Below are 20,530 nucleotides of genomic sequence, written 5' to 3' on the forward strand. Positions count from 1 at the left end.
TCGAAGGTTTTGGCTCGAACAGTCGAAGGATGTTGTTCACAGTGGTGACACTGTTGACTGGTGATTGACAAGCACTGAGATACTAACATGACAAACACAAGAAACATCATGACTTATTCTCCTGAGTGCCTGCAAAACACAAACACAAAATCAAACTCAAAGCTTTTCTCTCAGGTGCTGGTGTGGCACAATCTAATGATAAAAAAGGTCATGCTAACAGCTTTTGGAGCACAGCTGCACAAAATAACAGCTTTTGGAGCACAAAATGCATTACAGGTAAACCCAGTACCCAAACATGTTAACAAGGATAAAGAAAAAATCTGAAACAAAAGCAGGTAGTGTGGTGATTTATGTTGTGAGGATGCTTTCACTCCCATCAAAGTCACCCAGTGTTGAGAACCCAAATGAGCCCAACAACCTCAAGTGGCTGCAACCAACAGCGAACGTCAAGAAGTGGATACTTGCATGTTGAGCCAGAAACATGCAGAAAACCCAAAAGAGGCAAGACAGCACATCTTGGTCCCACTCAGGCAGTACGAACACCTGGAAAGAGGAGCCCACAGTTCAGACCCAAGGTCACTGGTAAGGACACCAGCCAGTTATAAGTCTAGTTTTAATTTTCATTTTAGTTAGTGTTATGGCCTTTCTAAGGGTGGCCAGACCATAATATAAGGGTGATCCACCCCTGTCTGACCCCAAGCAGCACATCACACAACCAGTACAATTTTGATGGTGATTTTTTTTCACAGTGATTGAATTCTAACAAAGGAAAGGAGCGAACTATAGCTTCGGGGTGGACCCCAAAACAACAAACAAAAGGGACCGTATCTAAAGGATGTACAAAACTTATTTATGAAAAGAATAAAACCAAATGACAATGTCTTATCTCCCTAACTAAGAAAAACATGAGAAAAGGGTAATGAAATAAAAAGGCAGTCCACCCCTACAAGCTCCTGTATAAAGAAACAGGTAACACAAAGCCTGCAGGTTGAGGTCCATGGCGGTGTCATCTTATATGTTGTCTCCAGGTCAAGGAGACAACATATAACATGGATAGACAGACAGATTTCAAAATAGCCAGCTGGAATGTTAAGGGGTTGAATAACGGGATTAAGAGGAAGAAAATATTAACATATCTAAAGTGATCAAGAGTTGATATAGCCTTTATTCAAGAAACGCACATGTGTAAGTCAGAAGCCTTAAAACTTAAATGTTCCTGGGTAGGTAAAGTCTTTTCCAGTCCTGGAACTGGTAAAAGTAGGGGAGTGTCGGTTCTGATTCATAAAGCAGTTAGCTTTACTGAAACAAAAGTAATAACAGATAAGGAAGGTAGATTTATATTGGTTTATGGACAACTACTGGACACACCAATAATTTTATGTAATATCTATGCACCTAATGCAGACATACTCGCCTTTTTTCACAACCTGTCACAGTATCTTTTGGAATTAGAAGGTGCACAAATAGTGGTAGGAGGAGATTTTAATCAAATACTGGATTAAGACCTAGATAGATCACTTCCTAGGAGAGGCACAGAGAGTAAATCTGTAGTTGCCATAAGGCAGATGACCTCAGATTTAGGTCTGAATGATATTTGGCGGACAATGCATCCAGAAGGCAGGGAATATTCCTTTTACTCTCCGCCTCATAATGTTTATACTAGAATCGACTACTTTCTTATTTCTGAAGCCTTAGTGAATAACTCTATAGATTCGAGTATTGGTAATATAGTATTCTCGGACCATGTGCCAATTTTTCTATGTCTTGGAAATATTTTACAGATTCCTCAAAGCCGCAGATGGCATTTAAATGTGTCCTTAATTAAAGACTCTGGGTTTATTAAATTGATAAGAGATGAAATACAATTTTACAAACAGACAAATAATCGAGAGGACACTTCATTGGCTATTTGGTGGGATGCTATGAAGGCATACTTAAGAGGGAGGACAATTTCTTACGCTTCCTTTAAAAAGAAGGCAGCTAACAAGAATATCATTACGTTAGAAGCCAAATTAAAGGCACTTGAGGCAGTACATTCCCATACAAAAGACAGAGTTACGTTGAATAAAATTGTTAAAGTTAAATATAAGTTGAATGTACTGTACAACAGAAAGGCAGAATACGCTTTATTTCGCATTAATCAAGCATATTGGGAAATGGGAGAAAAGCCGAGTCGTTTATTAGCATACCGTCTTAAACAGAAAGACAGTATGAACCATATCCCAGGCATACAACAATCAGATGGGGTTATTTCAACTTCTATTAGACATATAAATGATGGATTCAGGGCCTTTTACAATAATCTTTATTCTACACAAGGGAGTTTAGATGAACAAAAATTCGAAGCATTCTTTACTGATTTAAACCTGCCACAGCTTTCTACTACTGACCAGCAGATTATAGATGCTCCAATTACAGTGGAGGAGATTACCCGTGCAATTAACAGTATGCCACTTAACAGCGGCCTCCCATGGACTAACATGATAGAGCCTGCCTGAAACTAGGAGAAAAATTGAAACGGGAGTGGCATTCAGGGAGGGAAACGTGGGTGTACGGGGGCGCAGGAGCCAACCCTGATGCGCGGTACTCTGGGACCCCCGGGGTCCGGAGCTGCCCCAAAGGGGAGCACAAGGGTTAAAATATTGTTCAGAGTTATAATTTTCTGGAGGCCCGTGAAGGTAGCATGAAACGGGACATGTGTATCTATTGCAATGGAGGAGGAGAAGAGAACGGCAGGGAGAGATGCACGAGGTTAGCTGAACCAAAGTGAGAGACTCAGCTAGTTTTACTGAGGTTAACTAGCACAAAAGAGTGTATGACTAGAAAGCTAACCGTGTGAGAGCTTCGCAACAGATTGTGGGTGAAGTGACTTTTTGTTTCAACGGTCGCACCACCGTGTAAAACTGTGTTTCCAGCTACGACTGCCGAGGCTAAAGGCTAGCCCGGAGTCGGAGTACAGAAAGCTGTATCTGAGTACTTCATACTTTATAAAAGAAGTCTTTACTGATGGGTGCATGGGAGGGTATCTGGTGCAAAGGTATCACATTAACAGTGGCTGTGCAAGAGCTATTAAAAATTAACAAAAAATAGGACACAGAGTTTCTGTCTCACTCTGAAAGATCCTGCTGTGCTGATTTGCTGCCCAGTGTAAAATATTACTGCCACTGTCTGAAATGGATCTAATATTAACAGCTTGTTGAATTAACAGTGGGCACTTATAGTGTGGTGCTTGCTTGCTAATCATACGTATTTAAATTGGCAAATTTTTTGAGTGGAGTTTGGTGTAAAGCATTTCATGCACACTGAGCACAAACTGGGACAGTGGATTATTTTAAACACTGCATGGTAGCAATGGCACCCTTCAGTCTTTATCTGTCTCTCTGTTTGTCTGAAAACATAAAACAATATGTAATATGAATCAATCTGTCTCTGAATCTTCTTAGAAAAAGTATTGTGTAAGGGGACTTTTTATCTTACATTCATAAAGTCCAATCTTTTTCTCTTTTTCAGAAAAGATGTTCTCTCAAGTGAGACTGAAGCTGCTGCCAAGCATCAAATGTATGTTTGATGAGCCCATTCAGGTGAAGGTGGCCGGGCTGAGGCCAAGGCAGGTTGTCAACATGAGAGCCAAATTAACTGATGACAAGGGAGCAGTGTTCAGCTCCTCGGCCACCTACAGGGCTGATGGCAGTGGGGAGGTCGACCTGAAAAGAGACCCCTCGCTAGGTGGGAGCAACGTTGGAGTAGAACCCATGGGTCTGCTGTGTTCCATGAGGCCACATACCATGCACAAAATATATCTAAAGACAAATGCCATAAACCCCCAGGTGGTAAAGTTTTCTGTGAATGAAGAGGAGGGCAGATTACTGGCAGAGATGACAAATGAGAGGCTTCTGATGAGAGATGGGGTCACCAGGATCTCCGTCAATGAAGGGAACATCCGTTTAGTCTTGTTCACTCCTCCAGGTACTGGAGGTGGTTCCTAGCTTTCTATCTTCATTTTAGTTTATTTAACGTTAACCAGCTTATAAATCAGCATTGTTTCCTTCATCTCAGAAATGAAACCTTTGCTGCTGACGAGAACCTTTTTTTCCTTTCTTCCAGAAAAAGGTCCTTTTCCTGCTTTGTTTGATATTCCCACCTTCATATCTGAGGCAAGACCCAGTCTATTGGCCAACAAAGGTTTCATGGTTCTCCCAATGGCGGTGTACAATAAGAAGGGTGACAATATCACAGAGACACATCTGGACCACTTTGAAGAAGCAATGAATTTCTTAAAACAGCAACCAAAGGTGAGTGCAGAAAGTATTTCATACTAGTTACGTGTTTATTTTTTTCCCCCCCCTTAAGTATATGAGAGTGACTATCTTTTAAAAGATTTAATTGATTTCAGCAGTTGAAATTAGAATTTTCAGCATGCTGGACCTCAATGTGAACCAACAATGTGCTTAACAAAAAGGATGATTCTGTAAGTGGGCATTACATTTTTCTACCGCACAAAAACAATTATGACTGATCTTCTTTGGGAAACGACGCAGCCGATCCTGCTGTCTCTGACTGGATCTTCTCCCACACTTCATTCACGCCTGACCTCATCTCTTATCTGCTCCTTTTCATGGAAAAAAAGAAAGAAAAACACCTTGCCCGCTAACCTTGCTGCGTTAAATATTAGCTAGCAATTTGCAGCCTGTTTTTTCCTACTTATTATCTCAGTCTGGGACATTCTTTTCAGACTCCCTTGGTCCAGAAAAATATCCCCCTTGTCACAAAACGGCCGGAGGCAGAGTACCAAAAATCAAACCCACGTGCAGAAAACTCAAAGCGGAGACTGAGGAAAGGGTTTAACAAAGGTTTATTAACTAGCACAAAAATGACGTTTACAATAGTACTTGACACATGGGGCGTGAGGGTCTTGGCCAGGGGAGAGGGATAAGCAAGGGGACAGGTCCAAGAAAGCAATGACAGCTGGCTGGTGATTAGGTACGTACTGGAAGAGAGGAGAGCAGTGTTAGAGCGGTAGCCAATGAGTTCTGGAGAGGGTGGAAGCTATGAAAATCTTCGTCTTACTGTGCAGGTGGGAGATGGAAGCGTTGAGGGAGAGGTGGTGCGGTCCAGGTGGGTTTGGTAGTGTGTGGCAGCTGTCCTGAGCGGTGAAGGTCCCGAGGTGGTGTAAGGGCAGGAGGGCAGGCAGGTGAGGCAAGGAGATGATTCTGAAACCAGATTTCCAAGATGAGTGGTTCAGTGTGATGAAATTTCTAGGAGTAACTAGAACACAAGATTGCAAGGTTAGTAGAGCACTTGAGATTCATCTACATGATGCGTGAGGCCTGGTTACCAACATAGGGTAATTGACGAACTGGCGAGGACGCGGTGTCAGCAAGCAGCTTAAATCTCCAACCTGATTGCCTCAATCAGCTTCAGGTGAGGGAGGCTGTAGGCCCCGCCCATGGGTGGATACCAGGGAGGTCCAAACCTTCAGCGGAATTTTACAGCCACACACCAAGGCCATGACACCCCTGACTTTAACTAGTTATGATATGCAAGTATGTTTGTCAACATGTCAGTCTCAATAATTTAATTCACCCATAGCACTTTATTGATGCATTTGACCTTTATTACAAAGAGTGCCAGCTTTTAATGAGCACAACTGCAATGTGTATATAAAAATCACGAAAAAATTAGCTTTATTTAATTATTTAAATCCTTACATACTAAAGGAAAGGTTATGTCTCTGTAAGCGGTGTACTCTCAGAGAGTAAATCTGTGGATCCCAGGTGGACTACCTGCTGTATTCCTGTAGCTAATGGGGATCTTAAATCACCTTCGGCAACCTTATGGAGTAATAAAAGAATTTTAATTGGAGGGACATCGGTTGACTGGTTACAGTGGCGTAAAGCAGGCATCCTTAATGTATCAGATTTATTTGGCTGTGGGACTAAATGTTTTTTAAGCTTTGATAAAATTGTAGAGTTATATAAGTTGCAGCGTAATCAATTCTGGAGATATGTCCAAATACATAGTTCATTATCGAAGTGGCTGGGAACCCCCTTGAGTTGTCCTGTGGGCAGCCCTGTGGAAGTCCTGCTCTCAAGATCACCCTTGGGTAAAGGCATTACCTCTAAGATTTATCACTCATTGCAAGAACGGTCAGCTGACCCTCTCCTTAAGTTAAGGGCTACTGGGCCCAGGACATGGCATTGGACATATCTTCAGTTGAATGGGATTCATGTTTTCAAAATATTAATACTATGTATAAAGAAACAGGCAGTAGATTTATTCAACTTAAGATAATCCATATGTGGCATCGAACACCTCAACAATTGTATAAATGGAACCTGGCCTCTACGGACGAATGTTGGAGATGTGATGGTCAAAATGCTTTGATTTTACATATCTTATGGAGCTGTTCGGCACTTCGGGATTGGTGGGAAAATATAATGGAGGTAATTTTCAGTGTTTTAAAAAGGAGATTTGGTATCTCACCAAAACTGTCCATACTTGGTATAACCACAGAACTTTCTGATGTAGATTTTTCCAGTTATACAAAAAGATGGATTATTTTGGCTCTTACTACGGCCAAACGGGTCCTGCTAAGACATTGGCGGAAAAAGAACCCCCCTCCCTATGAAGAGTGGCTAAAGACAATGGCTAAGTTGGCGTCTTACGAAAAAGTGACTTATGGTTTATTAGACAAATTGCATCAATATGATTGTATTTGGTCCCCCTTTACAAGCTGGCTTTCTGTAACTTGAAGAACAGAGGAGTAATGACAGAGTGGTGGTGTGGGAATTGGTGTGCAAAGAAAGAATAGAATAACTTCTCTTTGTTTTGTTTTTTGTTGTTGTTGTGTTGTGTTTTGTTGTTGTTTTGTTTTTGTTTGTTTGTTTTTTAAACTATTTATTTATGTAGTTATCCTTAAACTCTGTTATTGAAGTTTAAAATGAAATAAATAAAAATTGTTGATGATAAAAAAAAGTTTAAACTTCAAAGCTCATGCATACATGCACATCCAGTGCTCAGTGTCTAATTGTGTGTGTTTGTGTTTTTACCTTTTTGCAGTAGCGTAGTGAAACATTTGGGCGGTGGATAAATAATGGAAAATAAAATTCAGACTACAGACGGCTTCAGGTGAGTACACGTGGTGCACAAGGACCAAAGCTCACCTTCTCAACCTGGACAAAATGAATTATTTTACACTGATACTGTAAACTTTTGTTTGTGTGTCAGGTTTCCATACATCGGAAACAGCTGCTGCATCTGTAATTCTGTCCATCCCGAGGAGAGTCCACACTCTACATCAGATGCTTGGCTCACCTATAATGACGCACAGGTGCTGCACACAACTGGATCTGCAGCTTGTGAGGAACAGCAGCACTCAGCTTACATCCTGTTTTACAAGATTAACGTAAGAAGACACAGCATCTCATCCTGAAGTGAGAGAATGGCACGCCAGCTGCAGCCTAATCCAATCTCTCTTCTTTTCTTTTTTCGGTGCCCAGACACCCTTCAGTTTCATCATGTCATCCCTAAAAATAGCTGTAGAGTTGGATGGAGGATGAAGACAGCAGAGAGCAAAAGAAACAGGTAAGAGCAGACAGGTAGTCAGAGTTAACAAAAACTTTTAAAGCCAGTGTAGCTTCTGTTTTGAACACATTTATTGATGACAATTTTACATAAATAAGCAGTGTGTTATACTGTTATCAGATGTGGAGTCTCACTAACCACTTTAATAGTGAATTGTGTCCCAAATACTGTTTATTTGTCTTAGTTACAGATAGTGAAATAAAAATGGAAAATGATTGTTTCATAATTGTATACTCAGCTTGGTCAAGACAATAATTCGAGAACGAGAAGCGTAGGATTTTGAATTGATACCATTGGTGCATCTACTAAAGTTCTGGGGTCAGTTTGAATATCAGTGACCTTGACCTTGAGTTCAAGTTTTCTGAAAATCTTGTGAATGCTACAACTCTGTGACGAGAATTAAGTCTCCTAGGTCTTTAAATTTGTATATAGGTGAATCTACTAGGAAGCTGAAGGGTTGCACTGCGGGCCATCTGTAGAGGTGTAGAGTCAACAACCTGTCTCTGAACGTGGACAAAACAAAAGAGATTGTTGACTTCAGGAGAGCACAGTGGGATCACTGCCCACTTAACATGAATGGATCCTCTGTGGAGGTCGTCAAGAGCACCAGATTTCTTGGTGTCCACCTGGCGGAGAACCTCTCCTGCTCCCTCAACACCAGCTCCATAACCAAGAAGGCCCAGCAGCGTCTCTACTTCAAGCAGAAGCTGAGGAAAGCCCATCTCCCACCATCCATTCTCACCACCTTTTACAGTGGGACTAACAAGAGCATCCTAAGTAGCTGCATCACTGTCTGGTATGGTAACTGCAGCGCATTAGATCGCAGTACCCTACAACGGATTGTGAGAGCAGCTGAGAAGATCATTGGAGTCCCTCTCCCCTCCTTATAACACCTGCTTGCTGGAGGACCCCACACAGCCTTCAAACACACTCTTCACCCTGCTGCCTTCTGGGAAGAGGTCCCAGAACATCCGGGCCCTCACTACCAAACTACGGAAAAGTTTCTTCCCACAAGCCGTCAGACCCCTGAACACTCAGTGACTGCACTGGCACACGCACACCTTCACACACGTTAGTTAACTTTTGCACAATACTCAGCATTTTGCAACATTTCCATTGTCTTGTGTCTGTATCGTCCTGTTCTGTCTAGTTTCGCACTGTTTTGTCTTGTTTATTTTTGCAATTTATGCACACTGCACTTTATGTAGTCCTGGGTTTGTCCGTATATGTCATATATAGCACCAGGGTCTCGGAGGAACGCTGTCTCATTTCACTCTGTACAGTACCTCTGCACGTGGTTAAAATGACAATAAAAGCCACTTGACTTGACCTGTATTTTGTAGCAGTTGCTTGGAGACGAGTGCCATACAGTTCAAATGAGCATACATTCCAAAATATGCAAATTAGCCCCATACATCATAATGATGATGTTTGCTGTTCAGGGTATGAACGTTCTATGCTGAACGTTTATAAATATACAACCTCTGACTGCTTGTTTTCAGTTGAACTTTTGCAAAGCTGAGGAGATTTTCGCTGCAATCTCATCAAGTCCAAAGATGTTTAAACTTCTTTTTCACAGAAAGGTAAGTTTGAAGAGACTCGCAGCACGTTTCTCTGAATATTTTCTTATGGTAAATAAGCATTTTTGAAACTTTTAAGGAAGCTTCTTGGATGATTTCTGTAAAAACTGAATTTTGAATCCAAATGAAGGATATTGTATTTTCTTACCATATACTTTGTTTTATGCCATTACTGATGTTGGTTTTCTTGTTTCTAAACAGAAATCACACAAACAAAACGTGGCAGAGAAGGAAATTCCTTCTACGTCTCATCAGAGGTAAAGAAATGCGCCACTCTTTAATGGTGCTGGAGATATTTATAGCAGTGGTTTAGTTGGAGCTGTTTTATTTCCCTTTTATTGGTGTTTTGTATTTACATCTTTTTTACTACTTCTAGTCTTGTCTATAATTTATATTGATTCAGAGATTAGCGTTTGAAAATGTAGAGTGTAAATGTACAAAATACATGATTTTGTTCCATTACAGTTATTCATTTTTATCTGCAATCTCCAGCATGTACTCCTTGTTAAAAATTTCCACTTTGAAAAATAACATTTACACTTTTGTCCTCATCAGCATCCCGGATGCTTCTGTTGCTGAAAATGGTCAAAAGAAGAAGAGAAAATGGAGACACCTCTGCTGTTCCTCGGTTTGCTTTTACACAAAACATATGAAATGCACATTCTCTTTAAATTGCACTTGTTAATTTAAAGTGACTTTACTTTTTTAATAAACTTATGTTTGTTCGTCCTCTGCAGCAAACTGACAGCGATGCAGAGGCAGAGAGCAACACTGTGAAGACACAAAAAAAGTGTCGCTGGTTTCTTTTTAAATTCTGGAAGGTATGTTTTATGGAAAGAGTCACTGTCATCAAGCATTTACTCATCACAGTTAAATGCGAAGAATTAAGAGCAATTTAGCACATCCATGTCATTAAATTAAGTTCAAAGATGTTTAAACGTTTTTTTTTTCACAGAAAGGTAAGTTTGAAGAGACTTGCAGGATGTTTCTCTAAATATTTTTTATGGTAAATAAGCATTTTTGAATCTTTTAATGAAGCTTCATGGATGATTTCTGTAAAAACTGAATTTTGATCAGAACCAAATGAAGGATTTTGTATTTCATAGGACAAACTTTAAAACTCAATTTAAAGCATGAATAAATTGTTTTTATTTTATTTAAAGATATTCCTATATATCTGCTTCATGAGCTGACAGCTCACTAAAGTGATAAATAATATGAAATAATACCACATTTTCTAACTGGACACTTTTCATGGAGAGATGTTTGTTTTATGCCATTACTGATGTTGGTTTTCTTGTTTCTAAACAGAAATTACACAAACAAAACGTGGCAGAGAAGGAAATTCCTTCTACGTCTCATCAGAGGTAAAGAAATGCGCCACTCTTTAATGCTGCTGGAGATATTTATAGCAGTGGTTTAGTTGGAGCTGTTTTATTTCCCTTTTATTGGCATTTTTCTTCCACCTTGTGTATTTACATCTTTTTTTACTACTTTTGGACGTCCTCCAAAATGTTTCAACTTCAAAGCTCATGCATACATGCACATACACTGCTCAGAATCTTGCCATCTTTCCTAATTTTGTGTTTGTGTTTTTACCTTTTTGGAGCAGTGTAGCATGCGGTGGGAAAAAAATAGAAAGTCAAACTGGGACTATAGACCGCTTCGGGTGAGTACACGTGGTGCACAAAGACCAAAGCTCACTTTGTCAAAGTGGAGAAAATGAATTATTTTACACTGATACTGTAAACGTTGCGCGTGTGTGTCAGGTTTCCAAACATCGGAAACACCTGCTACATGAACTCCTGCCTGCAGAGCCTCCTCAACATTGAGGAGTTCATAAGAGACATCAGGCGTCAGGAGGTTTTGTGGAGCACCGATCCAGAAGCTCAGCTCTTAAGGTGTGCTACGTCAACCTTCTACTTTCTTCAAAAACCTGAAGAACAAAGAGATCTAACAGCAGAAATGTCTGTTTACCCTTCCTTTCTACAGAAGGCTTATTGATGTCAGGGACTGTCATGAGTCAACAGATTATGGCCTCAAAGATCACCACCTAAGAGCTTTTAAGAAGGCATTCAGCAATCAAGCTCCCGAATACACCGGCAGTGCACAGAAAGTGCGTCAGCTATTTGGACATTTCGTTTTTTGCTTTACCTTCTGATTTTGATGTACTGTTTTAAATCTCTCTGCTTTTCTTTCAGGACGCTCATGAATTCCTAACATTGTTCCTCAATGAGGTCAAAAGGCTCGCACCTCACCTGGAGAGGAACGCAGCTCTCCTGGGCCAAAGTTATACCTGCCCAGTAGAAGACCATCACATTTTTAAAATGGAAAACATGAGGACATGCAAGAGGTAAGCCTGTCTTTCAGAAACGCAGAGCTGGTTGCAATATTTTCATATACTTCTTTTCCACGTACCTGATCTTTACTTTAACTACGTTACTCCTGAAATGTGTAGCTGCAGTCACCAATCATCCCAGCAAGAGGAATTCACCAGTTTGTCTCTTGACCTTGTTCCAGAGGGGTCTATTATAAACATGTTAGAGACATACTTGAAGGTAAGATCACAAATTCCAATAGAGTTGTATCTGTATCTTTATTTGTATCTTTATTTATTTCAGACATAATAAAACAAACAAAAAAAACCCAATATATACTCGTCTACATGTTGTCGTATCAGTGATCTTAACACACCTTTTTTGTTAGTGTTTGTGTGTGTGCATATGTTGAGATTTCTTTCTACCATAAAGCCTGTTTTCTCTGTGCTGTTGTTCAGGAACAAGAAATAGAATTTCGCTGTGATTGTGGAGGGACGGCCTCAGAACTGAAGTCGTCTTTTGATACACTGCCAAGGTGAGTAAGGTCACATCAGAATTGATCGACTGACCAGGTTTGCAAACTGTGGCGCATCAAATATCAGAGTTTTTCGAGACAATACTTGAGCAGTCGTTTTCTCCCATCTTCTGTTTGTGTTTGACACTCATTCTTCTTATTTTCTACCTTGTTTGTGTTTTTTTTCTTTTCTGCCAGAGTTCTGATCTTGCATCTGAAGAGGTTTGGCTTTACACAAACCTACAAGATTCAGAAGGTGGATGACCCCGTCAGGCTGCAGAGGGACTTGGTGGTGTCATCCAATCAGGTAAAAACAGACTGCAGAACGTCTCAGGCTACGTCCACACTAGCCCGGATAGATTTGAAAACTCCGTGTCCACACTAGCGTTTTCAGTCATTTTCAAATAGTTGTGCGTCTGCATTGAAACGGCCGAAAACGCCTACGTTCCAGTCCTGCGCATGCGCAAAAGTGAGTGAGAATTACAGAATTTGAAGAAAAGCTATCCGGAGCATGTACAAACTGATATTAATCTTTTTTAGGGCTGTCAAAGTTGAGAGCAATCAAAACAACTGCTGTATAATGCACTCGGCTTATCTTTGTTTAATTGCTCACATGACTGCATCACATGACTAAAATGCGTCATCGTTTTAGAAAGTCTGCGTTTTCGAGTGTCCACACTGCGACGGGACAACTCCGTTTTGAAATGTATGCGTTTTCGAGAGCGTTTTCAAGATGCTGTGTTTTTCCTTGAGGAAAACGCCATCTCAGTGTGGACGGGAGGTCAACGCGGAGAGAAAACGATGTGTTTTCAAACGAAAACGCATTAGTGTGGACGTAGCCTCAGCAAATCAGCTTAATTATGGCACTGATGTGAGACTTTATGAAACTAACACTCTTTGGATTTGTTCCTTCTCAGGGTGGTGGCTGTTATAGTCTTGTCAGCATCATCAGTCATTATGGAGGCACAGAGTCAGGTAAAACAACAGACTTGTGACAAACAGAAAATGAAAATTTGCTACTTTTCAGTGAAGGACTCACACACAAAAGCTTTTGATGTTCTAAGAAGCACTAAGTCAAAATCACTGTTTGCTTGAATCAGTTGACTTCCAGAAGTTGGATTCATTTGTCTTAATGTGATTTCAGGACACTACATCTGTAGCTCTGTCCATCCTGAGGAGAGTCAGCACTCTACATCAGATCGCTGGCTCACCTATAATGACGCACAGGTGCTCCACACAACTGGATCTGCAGTTTGTGAGCAACAGCAGCACTCGGCCTACATCCTGTTTTACAAGAGAAACGTAAGAAGACACAGCATCTCATCCTGAAGTGAGAGAATTTTTAAATGTCCTGTTACCTTGTTAACCAGTTTTGTCTTCATTCTCAGTTCTGAAACAGGAAGTGGAAGGAAGGAAGGAAGGAATTTAAGGTCATCGTCATGCTGAGAAGGAAAAGCAGTCGTCCCAGCCCACCATCGCACACTGGAGGACAAGTATAGGTAAGTATTGCCCTTAGGAGGAAGGGTCCTCCCAGAGAGCCTGGTCCTCCCAAGATTTCTTCCTCCAGGAGGGAGTTTTTTCTTGCCACCGTCGCCCCACATTCACTGGTCTCATCAGCAGGGACATTTTTAACCTCCTAAGAACTGAACTTTCATGGCATGCATTTTTAATTTCTCTGTGCCATTTGGGTTGATTGGGACCTGATGAATGTAAAAACATAGACATCAGATTCGGACTATCTTTTTTTTGTTTCTCAAAAGAATGAGATCCACATATGAGGACATTCATTTTAAATTTCGATTGAACAGTGGCAGTGTAATGTCCTCCCTCATAAGTGGATATCAGGTTTTTGAAGAGCAAAATTTTGTATTTTGGTCTAGACAACCTAAAATGTTATGTCTACATATGTGGACACCAGGTCCTAGGAGGTTAAAACAAAATCTACTAGAGATCGTCCTTTTCTTGACCAGTGTTTGGCTTGCTCTCTGGGAACAACAAATTAGTGCTGTCAGTGTTAACGTCATTTTACCTAATGACGTTAACACTGACAGCACTAATTTGTTGTTATTATTATTATTAATATTATTATTAATTTATTTGTAAAATAAATTAAATTTAAAAAAACAAAGAAATGATTTCATTCTTTATTTTATTTTGTTTTATTAAAATCAAAATAACAACAAAAACAAAAATAACTAATAAAAAAATATTAAAAGTATTCAGCAGTGTTTTGTGAAATTTGTAATGAGCCTTAGTTAAGTTGATGTCACAGAAGTTTCTGAATCATTTAGATTGTTCAACAAACTGATTCACTCAGGTAAAGATGGTAAGCTGGAGCAATGGTACCCTTGGAGTTCAGTTTAAGTTTTCAGACAAATATTCCCTCGATCAGTTGCAGCTTCTGCTTTTAAATAAATGATTTAGCTGCAAATGTTTAGCTGCAGGTAGCAAAGTCCAAAAGTGACAACATTTCCACTGCAGTCTCTCCAGAAATGGCTTATAAAAATTTGACCAAATTAGACATTTATCCTTGGATCAACCCTGTAGGGTGAAAATCTTTCATTGTACCTTTTATAACATTTTAACAAGTTGCTGTCTCCTGCTGCAAGTTTCCTGTTTGGGCTGAACTTCATCAGCTCAAAAATACTCACCGTGCTGTGGTGTACTAAATGACCTCATGTACAGGACACACTGAAGGCAGGTTTGCAATGTTTAATTAACAAAGTCAAGACCAGTTAACAACAGCTGAACTAAAGACTTTCTTTTTCTCATCGATAAAATGAGGTCCATGCCAAAGCGCTCAAATGGGACCTCCATTAATGGTGAGGGGCATAAAGGTGCTTTTTGAATGACCAGCTGGTTCACCAGCTGACACCACTGAACGCACACCATCGGCGCATATCCAAACGTGCAAAAAATGCAAGATGGTGGTGCGCACAGATACAGCGGCTCTATGCTCTCCACTTACCCAATTTCACTGTGCAAGAAACTGCACAATGACAATAAAAAGCTCTAAGTCTAAAACAGTTTGGGGTGGGTGTGTTCTTCCATCGTGCAAGTGTCACGACACACTGAACATGGTCTGAACATGGATTTTCCCTCGATATTTCTTTTCCACCAGTACTATGGGGTATTTGTGAATATCCATGACTGACCCGGCCAGGTGGCCAGCTGGTCTTTGGACAGGGTCACGGCAGTTTCAAGGTTCAACAAAATCCCTTTCACTGACAGACTGAAGGAAAGCTCCTCAAAAATGGAGGGTCTTCAAGCTCCTCAGTGGCAGGAAAAGGTTTCCCGGACCCAGTGTTGTATATTTGTTTCCCAAAAGATTGAAATAGTGGAGAGAAATCAGGTTCTGAAACCATCCAGAAGACAAAGTCTCCAACTGGTTTGTGGAAGTCCAGTTTCTCCAAATTAATCAGCGGGTGAAATGTCTCTTCATGGATGGTTTTGATTCTGTTGTTATTCACGAACAAAGCCCTCAAAGCAGCATATGAAAGAAAGTCGTCTTTCATTGTTGTCTCCAGCGTGTTAAAAGAGAGATCGAGCTCAGTGATGAGTTTTGAAGCGGCTGCAGGGACTTCTCGAAGGTTTTGGCTCGAACAGTCGAAGGATGTTGTTCACAGTGGTGACACTGTTGACTGGTGATTGACAAGCACTGAGATACTAACATGACAAACACAAGAAACATCATGACTTATTCTCCTGAGTGCCTGCAAAACACAAAATCAAACTCAAAGCTTATCTCTCAGGTGCTGGTGTGGCACAATCTAATGATAAAAAAGGTCATGCTAACAGCTTTTGGAGCACAGCTGCACAAAATAACAGCTTTTGGAGCACAAAATGCATTACAGGTAAACCCAGTACCCAAACATGTTAACAAGGATAAAGAAAAAATCTGAAACAAAAGCAGCTAGTGTGGTGATTTATGTTGTGAGGATGCTTTCACTCCCATCAAAGTCACCCAGTGTTGAGAACCCAAATGAGCCCAAAAACCTCAAGTGGCTGCAACCAACAGCGAACGTCAAGAAGTGGATACTTGCATGTTGAGCCAGAAACATACAGAAAACCCAAAAGAGGCAAGACAGCACATCTTGGTCCCACTCAGGCAGTACGAACACCTGGAAAGAGGAGCCCACAGTTCAGACCCAAGGTCACTGGTAAGGACACCAGCCAGTTATAAGTCTAGTTTTAATTTTCATTTTAGTTAGTGTTATGGCCTTTCTAAGGGTGGCCAGACCATAATATAAGGGTGATCCACCCCTGTCTGACCCCAAGCAGCACATCAGACAACCAGTACAATTTTGATAGTGATTTTCTTTCACAGTGATTGAATTCTAACAAAGGAAAGGAGCGAACTATAGCTTCGGGGTGGACCCCAAAACAACAAACAAAAGGGACCGTATCTAAAGGATGTACAAAACTTATTTATGAAAAGAATAAAACCAAGATTGATCTCCTGTTTCCAGGCTGTCCTGGGTGCATATAGAGATTGAAAATGTGACGTCACTCAGGGGTAAAACCGCAAAGAATTCTGGGAACTCGTGGCAAGAGGTACTAGCGCACGCAGGCTTTCAATTGACTATGTGCACGTTAGCATATGCTACTTCCGGTGCGGAAACGCCTGTGGGGAGCTTTGTTTCCGGTGTCCTATTCGTGCCTGGTTTACGGTCCAAAACAAGTTAAGCAAATGAATCAAGTGGCGATTTACATTTCTATAGATGTCTTGGGCATTTACCCAATATATCTGTAAATGATGTTCATCGATTTGTCGATATTTTTCCCCGCGCCTCAGAGCAAAAGAGAAAAGGGATTCAAATGTTATATTTCTCAGCTGTCCCTTGTTTATCGCGGGTGTTATGTTCTAAAAAATAACCAGCAATAGGTGAAATCAAGTAGCCAAATTTATTTTTTGACGGTGCAAAACGTTTGGTGGACATCGCGGACATACAGTACTGCACTTCAGAGTCACACTGCTAGCGATCAATGCAGCGATTCTGTACTGTACAGGAGAGACGTCACAGAGGAGATCGTCTGCAGCGATCAGGACGCAGGACACAATGTGACGTAAAAAAAACGTGCAAACTTGCACTAAAAAATCCGTGAAACAGCGAGGTGAAAGGTGAACCGCGTTATAGCGAGGGGCCGCTGTAATTTTGAAGGTAAGTCACAACATACCCTTCGTAAATACTAATGTATAGAAACCGTTACCAGCAATCATTCATTTTTTGTGTGGCTTTTTTCAGGGTTTGTTAACATGCTGTGTAGGTGTGTACTTGACTAGCTGATATCGACATAAGGGGGAAACATCTGGTTTGACTATTCTTCACCTGTAGTTTGAATGCTGAACATTTGCCTGTTTAAATCATAAGACCAGTCATTATACAGAGATGTGCTTCTGAATGTGGACGACGTGTCTTCTGCTGCAGTAATGCAGTTCTGCTTGTGTTGAGTGATGTAAACAACTGATCGATCTAAACGCTTTAAACGTCAAAATTGATCATTAGATTTTTTATGACACAACAGCAGCGAGTGTTCCCACCTTCTGCTCTTTGTAACTTAACGCAATATTTCCGTTTTCGAGTTTTGGACATGATTTTGGAGTATATCTTCGCAGTAGCGATTGACCGCAAAGTAAAGCTACCGGAAATGCACAACCCCACATCCTGTCTCAAACCAGGAAGTTAGCATTGTCTCGTGCACATAGTCAATTGAAATCAGTCACACAGCGATAAAAAGAAACACAAAAATGGCAAGAAGCTGTTGTATTATTAACTGCAATATCCGGTCGCATGACAGCCACGGGAAGCCGACGGGTAAAGAGATCGGTTGTTATCGGATTACGTCGTTGAAGAGAAATTGCTCGAGCCATGTTTCCGAAGTAACAAAGAGGCGACGGATGGCCTGGATTGCAGCCATTCAAAGACAAAATATAACGTCCCAGAACACTCCAGCTCACAGGTTAGTCTGCTCTAAGCATTTCCACAAAGGTCAGTCTGCTGTTGTAGTTAATGCGTCATTTTTCTTAACATAATTGGTGATATAGGTTACAAGCAAGTCTGGCGCTGAACAGAAATTGTCGCGCTATGCTCCTTTGTTTATTGTGCATAAATAGGAAATTGTCCTGACACAATATTGTGTTTCGCTTCTGTTATTACCATGGTACATTGACAAAAACATATACTTTTATTCACAGGGTAAAAGTTGTTTTGTATCACTAATTGCCCATTACGATTACAGCATACAATATTATTGTCAGAGGTGCGGACTCGAGTCACATGACTTGGACTCGAGTCAGACTCGAGTCATTAATTTTATGACTTTAGACTTGACTTGAAAAAATGTTCTAAGACTTGTGACTTGACTTGGACTTTTACACCAATGACTTGGGACTTGAATTGGACTTGAACCGGTTTACTTGAAAAGACTTGATATTTCACCCCAAATATAAAATTTAACATGCATATTATATAGAGATTGAAAATGTGACGTCATCCACGGGTAGAACCGCAAAGGATTCTGGGAACTCGTGGCAAGAGGTACTAGCGCACGCAGGCTTTCAGTTGAAATCAGTCACACAGCAATAAAAAGAAACACAAAAATGTCAAGAAGCCGTTGTATTATTAACTGCAATAGCCGGTCGCATGACAGCCACGGGAAGCCGACGGGTAAAGAGATCGGTTGTTATCGGATTACGTCGTTGAAGAGAAATTGTTCGAGCCGTGTTTCCGAAGTGACAAACAGGCGACGGATGGCCTGGATTGCAGCCATTCAAAGATCAAATATAACGTCCCAGAACCCTCCAGCTCACAGGTTAGTCTGCTCCAAGCATTCCCACACAGGTCAGTCTGCTGTTGTAGTTAATACGTCATTTTCATAACATAATTGGTGATATAGGTTACAAGCAAGTCTGGCGCTGAACAGAAATTGTCGCGCTATGCTCCTTTGTTTATTGTGCATAAATAGTGAATTGTCCTGACACAATATTGTGTTTCGCTTCTGTTAATATGGTACATTGACAAAAACATATACTTTTATTCACAGGGTAAAACAGTTGTTTTGTATCACTAATTGCCCAGTGCGATTACAGCATACAGTATTATTGTCACTGCTACATTTCTGTGATGCGTACCAGAAATTATTTCCACTGCTAATTAATTATCGTTGAGCTCAAAGGTCCTATTAATAAACGGTTAACGAATGTGTATTTATGACGACGATTTGTGAGACTGGTAAACTTATGATAGGTACGATGGTCTTTCGTTCTACACGGTGCATTTCAAGGTCCTGCACCCATCCGTCGGTAAACTGTACCTGGGCTTGTTACAGTGACCTGAAGTTACTAAACTTCATGAGTGTATGCACTCAGTCCAAGAACCGTATAATTATAAATATGCATATAAATATGCTACGATGAGATAGCCGACTTCATCTAACTAGCAAATGTTTTCCAGGCTACGTTGGTGATGCAGTTTTTTTTTAATGTGTATGATATTTTTGTCATGCGATTTTAAAGCCGGTCCTACAACCGCATCCAAGAATAACATGCAGCTTATCTCAGAAATGTCGGTGAAAATTATTCTTGGAGCTAGGTTTAATTGAGCTGCATTCTAAAGAGGTGCAATTTGTGTATATTTTCTAAGTTCACTATTTTGTCATGTGTTGAGAAAAACACAAATTTAAAAATTACATGGTCTAATATTTACATTTAGCATATAACTGCAACATGCTTTTTTTCGGTTTTTTTTTAATGACTCGAAAGGACTTGAAATTGAAAATTTCAGACTTGTGACTTGACTCGGACTTTTACACCAGTGACTTGAGACTCGACTCTGACTTGCCTGACATTACTTGAGACTTGACTTGAGACTTGAGGATAAAGACTTGAGACTTACTTGAGACTTGCAAAACAATGACTTGGTCCCACCTCTGCTCTGAACCGTTTCATTTGCAGTAACACATCTAAAAAACTGCAGTCCTCACCTGCCTTAGTTAACGTCAAAACCCACGAATCAACAATAATGTCAAATAGAAAACCTTATTGTCCAAAAAGAACACATGGTTTCAAAGAAAGACAACCATTCGGCATCACAATGGGTCCAAGGGTTTCATCACCTAATGGTAGTGTTGGTGCCAGTGCCTAGCCTGGAGAGGTCTGCTTGTCCCTGAGTGGATATGCCTCTCCAGACTGACCCAAGACCAAACTGGTCATGAACGATGTAACAGGCAGCATAACATTCTCCAAAGCTTCTCCAGACCAGTCAGTTACTTGTGCTCATGGTGAACATTCTCTCACCTCTGAAAAGCACAGGGCGCAAGTGGTAGACCTGGTGCTCTATTCTGGTCTTCTGTCAAAAATGCCAGTCAATCTCCATGGTGCTGGGCAGTGAGCACAGGGGCCACTAGAGGACATCAGGCCCTCAGGTCACCCTCCTGACATCCTTTCCTGATTTTCTGGTGAGAGACAGTGACATAAGCGGCCTGTTGGAGGTGATTTTGCAGGGCCCTGTTACTATGCTAATCCTGTTATACCA

General features: G+C 40.8%; 2 protein-coding genes across 9 annotated transcripts in view; both read left to right on the forward strand.

Annotated features, from left to right (window-relative positions):
• LOC120744230 (ubiquitin carboxyl-terminal hydrolase 29-like) overlaps positions 1 to 14,009 on the forward strand; it is a 73,587-nt gene extending 59,578 nt beyond the window's left edge. For 6 of the 8 annotated variants that reach the window (XM_040048466.1, XM_040048472.1, XM_040048470.1 and 3 more), the window contains 13 exons: positions 9,720 to 9,792; positions 9,902 to 9,985; positions 10,476 to 10,531; positions 10,777 to 10,833; positions 10,934 to 11,065; positions 11,157 to 11,280; positions 11,366 to 11,517; positions 11,623 to 11,722; positions 11,941 to 12,017; positions 12,195 to 12,303; positions 12,914 to 12,971; positions 13,141 to 13,298; positions 13,385 to 14,009. In XM_040048466.1, the coding sequence (XP_039904400.1) occupies positions 9,720 to 9,792; positions 9,902 to 9,985; positions 10,476 to 10,531; positions 10,777 to 10,833; positions 10,934 to 11,065; positions 11,157 to 11,280; positions 11,366 to 11,517; positions 11,623 to 11,722; positions 11,941 to 12,017; positions 12,195 to 12,303; positions 12,914 to 12,971; positions 13,141 to 13,298; positions 13,385 to 13,390 (1,186 nt within the window). In that variant the 3' untranslated portion in view covers positions 13,391 to 14,009. Of the gene's footprint in view, positions 1 to 7,499; positions 7,585 to 8,016; positions 8,529 to 9,086; positions 9,168 to 9,719; positions 9,793 to 9,901; positions 9,986 to 10,475; positions 10,532 to 10,776; positions 10,834 to 10,933; positions 11,066 to 11,156; positions 11,281 to 11,365; positions 11,518 to 11,622; positions 11,723 to 11,940; positions 12,018 to 12,194; positions 12,304 to 12,913; positions 12,972 to 13,140; positions 13,299 to 13,384 lie in introns of those variants that run through there. The other 2 variants (XM_040048467.1, XM_040048468.1) reach the window with 2 other exon arrangements.
• LOC120744234 (acyl-coenzyme A thioesterase 1-like) lies at positions 3,504 to 7,180 on the forward strand. The gene is made up of 3 exons (XM_040048479.1): positions 3,504 to 3,966; positions 4,105 to 4,292; positions 7,060 to 7,180. The coding sequence occupies exons 1-3, from the start codon at positions 3,516 to 3,518 to the stop codon at positions 7,060 to 7,062; spliced, it is 642 nt and encodes a 213-aa protein (XP_039904413.1). The 5' UTR covers positions 3,504 to 3,515; the 3' UTR covers positions 7,063 to 7,180.
• Positions 14,010 to 20,530: the final 6,521 nt, after the last annotated feature.

This window comes from Simochromis diagramma, unplaced genomic scaffold, assembly GCF_900408965.1.
Source record: "Simochromis diagramma unplaced genomic scaffold, fSimDia1.1 OVJJ01000557.1, whole genome shotgun sequence".
Classification (NCBI taxonomy): domain Eukaryota; kingdom Metazoa; phylum Chordata; class Actinopteri; order Cichliformes; family Cichlidae; genus Simochromis; species Simochromis diagramma.

Bases quoted from the DNA above. Each gene is read 5' to 3' on its own strand.
- LOC120744234 (XM_040048479.1), top strand. From the start codon at position 3,516: ATGTTCTCTCAAGTGAGACTGAAGCTGCTGCCAAGCATCAAATGTATG. The intron at 3,967-4,104 runs GTACTGGAGGTG...CCTTTCTTCCAG, and splicing joins AGTCTTGTTCACTCCTCCAG to AAAAAGGTCCTTTTCCTGCT.